This window comes from Eupeodes corollae, chromosome 3, assembly GCF_945859685.1.
Source record: "Eupeodes corollae chromosome 3, idEupCoro1.1, whole genome shotgun sequence".
Lineage (NCBI taxonomy): Eukaryota > Metazoa > Arthropoda > Insecta > Diptera > Syrphidae > Eupeodes > Eupeodes corollae.
The window spans coordinates 73581214-73591218 of NC_079149.1; the positions used below are offsets into that span (position 1 = coordinate 73581214).

The window sequence follows — 10005 nt, forward strand, 5'->3', positions numbered from 1 at the left end:
TTCCAAAGGTAAAAAACCTAATTAAGTCTCGAATACGTCTTTGCAAAACTTGTGTAATTCATAAGAAACAAATGCAAAAGCAGATAATGGCAGCACTGCCTAATGAACGGTGAACCTTTTGCCTCCGTTTACATACACAGGCATCGATTTCGCTGGTCCATTTGATATAAAAAGCTTTAGTGGACGAAATTGCCGCATTACAAAGGGATATACTTGTGTCTTTGTATGCTTCTCGACCAAGGCTATCCACCTCGAAGCAGTGAGTGACCTATCTACTAAAGCTTTCTTGGCTGCATTTTCGAGATTTGTGACAAGGAGGAGCCTTCCAAAGGAACTTTTTCCGATCACGGCACCAACTTTGTTGGTGCTAGTAACACGTTAAAAAAGGAATTTCAAACAATGCTAGCAGTAGCTTCAAAACAAGTTTCTGATAACTTTAGTATCCAGGGGTTAAAATGGAACTTTATTCCCCCTGGATCTCCACACATGGGAGGCTTATGGGAAGCCGGTGTCAAGAGCTTTAAAACTCATTTCAGAAAAGTTCTCGAAAACAGCAAGCTAACGTTTGAAGAATTTTCAACCACCTTAGCCCGTATAGAAGCGTGTTTAAATTCTCGACCAATATCACTTATGTCAGAAAATCCTAATGACTTACTAGCGTTAACCCCTGGTCATTTCCTGCGTGGCGGTCCTTTACTTTCTGCTCCCGAACCCGAAGTTATTGGTCCATTATCAAAAGATGGGAAAAAGTAAAATTTCTCCAACAAGAATTTTGTCGGCGTTGGAAAGAAGAATACCTTAAAGAGCTTCATAAACGCTATAAGTGGCAAGTTTCTCAACCTAATGTTAAAATCAACGATCTTGTAGTGATCAAAAACGAAAATCTTCCCTCGACCGAATGGCGTCTCGGGCGTGTAATCAAAACATATCAAGGAACTGACGGACAAGTTAGAGTTGTATTAACTAAAACTAAGCTTGGCGAAATAACAAGGCCAATAACAAAGATTTGTATTCTTCCTATGCATTCAAAGTGAGACCAACTGCGAATATTCGACTTACACTTTGTTCAACTACCAACAGTCCGTATTTTAGATGGAGTATCTATAAACTCATGCATTAATTGAATTATTTAGTTATAAGATAGATATATTATCAATTTAAAAAAAAATGATTATTTTAGTTAATGAAGTATCTTCTGAATTTGAATAACGCGACACGAATCCTTTAAGATATATTCCCTGAAATACCAGTATTTATAAAACTATAGTTTTGAAATGTTATGAAAAAAAAGGAAGAAACAATAATAATTATTTAACTTTGCACTACACTATTTGTTTTTAAGTAATATTTTTGAAAAAATTAGTTATAAAATTTAGCTGGGAATAGAATCGTACATGTTAGGGTAGCTAAGGAATTTATTTAGCCGCTTCACGGCAAGGGGGCCGGTAATGTTGAAGACAAATCTGAATGCTTTTTAAAATTATTTATACCAATTACAAAGCTGAAATAATCACTAGATGGCGACTAAGCCACTCTTAAATTCACTCTAATTCATCCAATTTTTTGTATTCTATTGTATTGTAATTGTAAAGTTGGTATTTAACATTTCTTTTATAATAACCTCCAACCTGGTAAGACGTACTTTTCCTCAAATAAAAAATTATACATATTTTGTGAACCGAATTGACTTGGTGTTTTTAATTGTTTTCGGAACCACATCTTTAACTATTAATCTTGTTGGAATCTACCCCAAAGGATGACGTTTGCTAAAAATAGGGCGAAGAAAACAATATAATGTTTTGAATTGTATTGAAACAAGAAGCATTCCCCAAACTATGTCAGCAGCTTTATTGCTTACTGTGTCTTCTATGTGGAAGAACGCATTCGATTAAGAATACCTTACCTTCTTTCCAACAACACATGGGTTTTAGTGGAGCTTCACGAAGGTGTTTAACACATTTGCTGTCGATGGGTTGAGAAGGACGAACATAAGAAGCTTTGAATATTTAAGGCACGGATGGTGGTTAAAGGCTTAAGCTAGTTTTTTGTGTTTTTTTTTTTGTTTAGAGAAACGTTTTCACCAGTAGATAGATATTCTACTATTTGAATGATCCTAGATCTAGCTCTTCATAAGAAGCTTTTTTTCACCAAAAGGATGTGTCGCCTCTTTATTTGAATTTAGAACTTCAAGAATAAGTCAGTATGAAGCAGTTGGAAATTTATTTTACATCTTCTACAAGAAACTGGCAAGGTGGAATATAGATAAAATCAAACTCAGTAAGAACCTGGTAAGCAGCTTGGATTGTGTAACCGATCTAACAGAGAGCAGTACCAGTTCTTTATTTGGCCATTAACTAATTTTCATTATCAACACGGCCAGAATCATCTCCCACTTTTTGACACATATTTGGCTGTATATCAGCCATAACTTGACGAATGTTGATTTTAAGTGCTCAAGAGTTTAACCTTATCTGCATAAACATGGTTTTTTATGCAGATAAGGTTTAACTTATGTGTATAGGAAAAATTAGGTTTTCCTTCGGCTTTTTTGGTCACTTTGATCGTGGCAATGAAACAAGGTTGTTACATTAACTTTTCCCGACGTTTCGGCAGGGGTTGCTGCCTTCCTCAGGGGAACTTTATTAAACATGAAAAATAAAACACATAGTACAATATTGTGGACAACAAGAATAAGAAAAAACTTACAATTTAACAATTAAATTTTAAAACAATGTAAAAAAAACACTTCTAATTAAGAAGTTCAGTCTATAACTACAAAAAAAACAAAGAAAAAAGCTCTTATGAGGAAACAAGTGAGCAATATACAGATGATATACTCTGTGTGTCTTGCTTGCGATTCATATTGTTTTTGTTTTTCAGGATATGGAGCGTTTCGAGTGTATATCGCTTGGAAGTATGTTTTTCCGTTTGAAGAACTTTAACACAATCGAAATCCGGAGAATGACCTTTGTCTATTGAATGGGCCGCCAATGCGGTTTTAGCCAGGTTATTGTTTTTGATGTCAGATTTGTGGTTGGACAATCTTTGGCGCAAGAATTGTTTGGTGGTTCCGATGTAGCAAAGGTTACATGTTTCGTCAGGTTTACCTTTGCAGTTTATTTTATAAATCACATCAGTGCGTTTATCTCTGTCTATTTTGGTCTTTAGTTTGGTGAAAAGGTGTCTAATTGTCTGGTTAGATTTAAAAGCCAATCGGACATCTTGGATGTTTTTGGTGACAACTTGCTTAAAACTCTCAGCCAGTTTTGGAACGTAAACAATGCTTTTGAAGTATCCTTTGTTGTTATCCTCACTTTGTTGTTTAGCGCGTCTGCATTGTTGTTGTAAAATTAAGCCACGAATAATTGCTGGCGGGAAACCGTTGTCGCTTAAAATTTTGGTCACTTTGATGGTATTTGAATGGTGGAATCTTACGTCACATAACGTAAAAACTTTGTTAATTAAATTGGAAGCTGTGTTGAAGATTATGTGTTTGGCTTGGTTGGACCGGAAGTTGATCAGACGTCCTGATGCTGTTGGTTTTTGAAACCAATCAAACGACAATTGAGTGTCCATACGGTGGATTTTGACATCAAGGAACGATATAGAACTGTTGTTTTCGTTTTCAACAGTGAACTGTAGTTTGGAGTGGAATCCGTTCAGGATCAATAATAAGTCTGCGACTTTATATTTGTCCATAACCGCAAATATGTCATCAACATATTTCACTATAAAATTTGGTTTTGCATTACATCCAGTTAAGCATTCGTCAAGTAAATGGTCCATTACCAAATCAGCAATAGTGGGCGAAAGAGGGTTACCCATTGGCATTCCAAAAATTTGTTTGTAGATAATGTCCTTAAACTGCAAATAGTTGTTGTCTTTTAAGCAAAAATCCATGATTTCAATAAATTTAGTTTGGCTGATTTTGGTATGTCTGCTAATCGTATCCCATTTCTTTTTAATAATATTAATAGCCTAATACTATATACAATAGTAAACAACAAACGAACATTCATAAAATAGACGACTTAAAATCAGCTCTGTGGAAAAAATTCAACATCGTATTCCACGAAAAATGGTTTGATAACAGAACCACCATAAAATTTCCTTTAGAAATTAAATGGCTTTTGTCATTGGGAAAAAAATTTGCGCTACCAATAGACAAAAAAACATTCCCTCTGTTTCAGTTAATAGCTGATGGAGAAGAAGTAATACGAGAAGTGAAAGACGAAAAGGAACAAGAACTGATCAGAGCACAGTATGGCAATATGTTGCACTCGTTTCAACGTAGTCAAAACAGCGACCAGTTTGCCAAATATGTGCTTTATGTCAACAAACAAGCTATCTCTTTCCTTAAGCGAAACAAAAATATTATTATTCTCTCAGCGGACAAAGGCAATGTGACTGTAGCGATGGAGCGTAATGAATACGATGACAAAATGAGTGTACTTCTCTCTGACCGAAGTACGTATTGGCGTGTTAGACATAACCCAACAACAACACTACAAAACCGAAACAATGAGTTGGTTAAGTGGCTCAACAACAACAACCACATAGACGATAAGGAAAAGAACAAAATGACAACATACACCGCGCAGCTTCCCTCTATCTACGGACTACCAAAAACGCACAAACCAAGCATGCCCATGCGTCCAATTGTATCATCTTTGAATTTACCATGCTATGAGCTTTCCAGATTTGTTGGTAGAATTTTACAATCAGTGACGAATGAAACAAAATACACTGTAAAAAATTCTTACGAATTTGTTGACAAAGCGAGAAATGTTAAATTACAAAGTAATGATGTATTGGTCTCGTTTGATGTTATTTCATTATTTACTAACATCCCAGTACAATTGGCTATTAATATTATTAAAAAGAAATGGGATACGATTAGCAGACATACCAAAATCAGCCAAACTAAATTTATTGAAATCATGGATTTTTGCTTAAAAGACAACAACTATTTGCAGTTTAAGGACATTATCTACAAACAAATTTTTGGAATGCCAATGGGTAACCCTCTTTCGCCCACTATTGCTGATTTGGTAATGGACCATTTACTTGACGAATGCTTAACTGGATGTAATGCAAAACCAAATTTTATAGTGAAATATGTTGATGACATATTTGCGGTTATGGACAAATATAAAGTCGCAGACTTATTATTGATCCTGAACGGATTCCACTCCAAACTACAGTTCACTGTTGAAAACGAAAACAACAGTTCTATATCGTTCCTTGATGTCAAAATCCACCGTATGGACACTCAATTGTCGTTTGATTGGTTTCAAAAACCAACAGCATCAGGACGTCTGATCAACTTCCGGTCCAACCAAGCCAAACACATAATCTTCAACACAGCTTCCAATTTAATTAACAAAGTTTTTACGTTAAGTGACGTAAGATTCCACCATTCAAATACCATCAAAGTGACCAAAATTTTAAGCGACAACGGTTTCCCGCCAGCAATTATTCGTGGCTTAATTTTACAACAACAATGCAGACGCGCTAAACAACAAAGTGAGGATAACAACAAAGGATACTTCAAAAGCATTGTTTACGTTCCAAAACTGGCTGAGAGTTTTAAGCAAGTTGTCACCAAAAACATCCAAGATGTCCGATTGGCTTTTAAATCTAACCAGACAATTAGACACCTTTTCACCAAACTAAAGACCAAAATAGACAGAGATAAACGCACTGATGTGATTTATAAAATAAACTGCAAAGGTAAACCTGACGAAACATGTAACCTTTGCTACATCGGAACCACCAAACAATTCTTGCGCCAAAGATTGTCCAACCACAAATCTGACATCAAAAACAATAACCTGGCTAAAACCGCATTGGCGGCCCATTCAATAGACAAAGGTCATTCTCCGGATTTCGATTGTGTTAAAGTTCTTCAAACGGAAAAACATACTTCCAAGCGATATACACTCGAAACGCTCCATATCCTGAAAAACAAAAACAATATGAATCGCAAGCAAGACACACAGAGTATATCATCTGTATATTGCTCACTTGTTTCCTCATAAGAGCTTTTTTCTTTGTTTTTTTGTAGTTATAGACTGAACTTCTTAATTAGAAGTGTTTTTTTACATTGTTTTAAAATTTAATTGTTAAATTGTAAGTTTTTTCTTATTCTTGTTGTCCACAATATTGTACTATGTGTTTTATTTTTCATGTTTAATAAAGTTCCCCTGAGGAAGGCAGCAACCCCTGCCGAAACGTCGGGAAAAGTTAATGTAACAACCTTGTTTCATTGCCACGATCAAAGTGACCAAAAAAGCCGAAGGAAAACCTAATTTTTCCTATACACATAAGTATATATTCATTGGTCAATACATTATCTTTTGATAAGGTTTAACGCATAGCATCACACACAAAAATTCCAACGGTGTCAAATCGCATGATTTTGTTGGTCAGTTGATATCGCCATGATGGGAAACTACGCGGCCAGAAAATTGCCCTTGCAATAAAGCCATATTCGCTCGAGTTGTTTGGCTTGTGGCACGATCTTGTTAAAACCCCATATTCTCCAAGTCATCAATAGCAGACAATAAAGTCGGTTATCATATAACCATAAGGTTCCGAATTGACGGTGACAGTCGTTTTCGAAGAAGTAAGCTCTAATCAGACCTCCGGCCAAAGAGCCTATTAAACGTTAAATTTGTGTGGATGTAATGGCCTCTCTTCAATTACTTGACTAATTTTAGAATCCCAATCCCAAATACGAAAATTTTGTTAATTAATATACCCACCCCACCGAGTAAGAAATCTGCTTCGTCGCTGAAAATTTTGTTCGACAAATTTCCGTCCACCGCCTGTTGTTCAAGCACCCATTCGATGTATTTACTACGTTCTGATTGGACAGCTGGTCAGCTGTGTGAACTTGACTGTAAATAGATGTAGGCGTAGATCCAAATGCAAAATACACCATAATGTGCCTAAAGACAGTCCTAATTCCTGAGAAATTGATACATTCGGATCTTCGGCAAAACTTTAACTTACAGCAAGGATATTTTCAGTGGTACGAGCAAAACCATGATGGGCAGTCCTTACAATATCTGTAAGCAATCCAGTCTCTTAAAATTTCTTCACAATTTTGCCAATTGCTTGCGTAGTTGGACGATATGTAAACTATAATCTCCTCTTACAATTCAATATGTCACTTCGGCAGAACCACCATTCTTTTAGTTGGTTTTAACTATTTGTCTGAAGTTAAGCGTTCCATTTTCGTAAATGTCAGACTTTGAACTAAAAAAAAATTGGTTTAACAACTTAGTTTGACAGATGTCGAATTCCAGCCCTATACTTTTGAAACACCAAAATGGATTCCCCATTATTATTTTAATACAAGGAAACAATTTGAAGGTTTTGTTGATGCCGACAGGGTCGAAGATTTAAATTTAATTTAACCTATATTTTCATGAATGATTGCACAATTGGAGATGTCTTAACTATACATTTTGTAAACTCTAAAGACTAGTTAAATAAAAACAAATTGCATAGATGCAAACGAAAAACAATACATAAACAATAATTTAAATGAATTTAATAATTATTTTCAATTGTATTTCTAATTCGCTTTGAGGGAGAGTTTTGGAAAACTATTGCGAATTAACTTTTTTGTTTCTTACATATCCTCTTATACTCAATCGTTAGAATTAGAACATTTTCAATGAATTCTTAATTGTTCTCTTTTACTTAATCCAATCATAAGTTCGTTGATAATAAAATCTCAAATCAAACAGACTACTGGACTTTAAATTTAAAGCTCCAATAAAATAAATAAAAAAATAAATTTAAATGCACAATAACAAAAATATGAAATCTACATTATTTTCTGTGTGTACAAATTAAATTATTTATTGTTAAAGGATTATAAAAAAAACATCTTTATTTGTTCGCAATTTACTTAATACTAAATTACAATTCTAAAACTAAACTTAACATAACTTATTCTACCCTGCTACTGCAGCATATCGGCAACTGGCGTGTGTTATTTCCAGACGCTGTGTCAGCAAATGCAGCGCTCGTGTTCGCTGCTTACCCCATAGAGGAAATATATTATAGAGATAATATATTTCCTCTATGGCTTACCCAATAATGTTCCCACGGGAACGGAAGTATAGCCGATTCAGCTTTTTGCTGGTTTAAGCTTGTTTGGCGTTAACTCCTCCATCCTTAAATTCGAACGTCCTCGTTCGATGACCTTATATGGTTTGCGATGTCCTTGACTCCTATTATCATCGGTTTTGGATTTTGATCTGGTACTGTTGCCGATGTGAACTTTTCTTTGTCAACCTTGTTGTTACGTTTTCGAAAGAGTTTGAAGGCGAATATTATTGCAATTGATGTAAGGCAAATTACTAGTACAGCGGAAGTTGTATTGTGGATTATGTTGACCTTTTCCAGCAAGTCTATTTTATTTGTACTATTGGCGTAAAGATGCTGTAATCTCTCGAGTGATAAGAATTCCTCTTTGGCTTCTAACATTGGTGCTGGTTGAAGCACTGCTGGCATGATATGATAGTTGACCATTTCTTTGTTGTTAAATTCTCTTCCGTTTATTTGAATTGAGGAGTTTGTATGCCGGATGATGTAAGTTCCATTGAGTTCTACTGTTTCTTCGTTGATTATCGCAGGGCCATTGAATTGATTGAGGAGGATAATTCCTGGTGTTAATTCTTCTATTGATGGTATATGTTCGTTGTTTATTTGGGTACATGTTGGTTTAATGCTCTTTAACAAATTAGGCATGCAAGTAGAGGTACGTATGTCTATTATATTTTTCTTATTGCATATAGTTAATTCATTGTATTTCTTACATTCTTTAATTATTCCATAAATCTTATCTTTACATTCTAAAATATTTTCATATGGTATTTTATTAATAGCATTTTTTTTCTTTATTGCTTTTATTATAAAAGTATTACAAGAATTACTTTCGCTTGTAGGAAGATCTAATATATAGATTATATTTTTATTATTAGAAGCAATTTTGATATTGGCAAATTCTAAAGCTTCATCTATGTTTACATATTGAAAATTTTCATTTTTTAGTATGGTTTCCGTTACATTTATTTCATTATTACTTAGGATATAGGAATTTACAATATTGGCTTTTGACCAGTGTATTGCGTAAGCGATATTTATGATTTCTTATTTAACTAACTCTTATTTATATTTTAGTTTTAGTATTACACTATTTTCTATGCTATTTAGTTCTTTGAAAGTTTGAATTACACTATTTGTTAAGTTTGAGATTTCATTTATCTTTTCTATTGTAAGTCTATTAATAACGACTTGATTATTGTTATTAACTAGTACATTGTTTATTTTATCTGTTAATATTTCTAAATCGTGGTGGTCCGGGTTTCCGGCGATCCATTTCCTATAAAATCTAGTGATCTCTTTCTTTTTACTTTTAATCTTATGAGGTAATTTTTGGTCTTTTGGATTTCGTAGAATAGGATGGGATATAAAAGATGTTGGGATTTCACATTGGATATGGCCTTTTCTAGTTGTTCAATAAAGTTGTCGTATGCGTCTATGTCGATAACGTGTATGATTTTAAAGGAACCATTTTGTATCTTGGCACTTCCAGTATTGATTTTGATTAAATGAGAGTTTGTGTAATCCAGTATCTGGATGTTTGTGTGTACGGTACAAAAGTGTACCAGAAACCTAAAGTGGAAGAGAGGCTGTTAATTTTTAATTAAACTTTTGTGGATAGTTTTTCCTGAATTAGTGATGACTGTTGAATTTTTATTTTCTTTTACTATTTCTTTTTTATACTTGGGAGATAGTTTATTTCCTAATCTTTTATTCATTCTAACGTAAATTACTTCGCCAAGGGAAAATTCTTTAGGAGGGCTTTTCTTCCTATTGTGATATTGTAGGTCTGCGTCTTGTTTCTGTTTAATTCTGTGTGAGGTATTTTCTCTTTCTCTTTTGAGTTCTTGGGGATTGTTGGAGAGTTCACTTGCAAAGAAA

General features: G+C 34.3%; 2 protein-coding genes across 2 annotated transcripts; both read left to right on the plus strand.

Annotated features, from left to right (window-relative positions):
• The first annotated feature begins 399 nt into the window (after window positions 1–399).
• LOC129950564 (uncharacterized) lies at window positions 400–753 on the plus strand. Its single transcript, XM_056062493.1, has one exon. It carries the CDS (start codon window positions 400–402, stop codon window positions 751–753), a length of 354 nt encoding a protein of 117 aa, XP_055918468.1.
• A 2527-nt stretch (window positions 754–3280) lies between these two features.
• Window positions 3281–7894, plus strand: LOC129950565 (uncharacterized). The gene is made up of 3 exons (XM_056062494.1): window positions 3281–3412; window positions 4191–5733; window positions 7887–7894. Exons 1-3 carry the CDS (start codon window positions 3281–3283, stop codon window positions 7892–7894), a joined length of 1683 nt encoding a protein of 560 aa, XP_055918469.1.
• Window positions 7895–10005: the final 2111 nt, after the last annotated feature.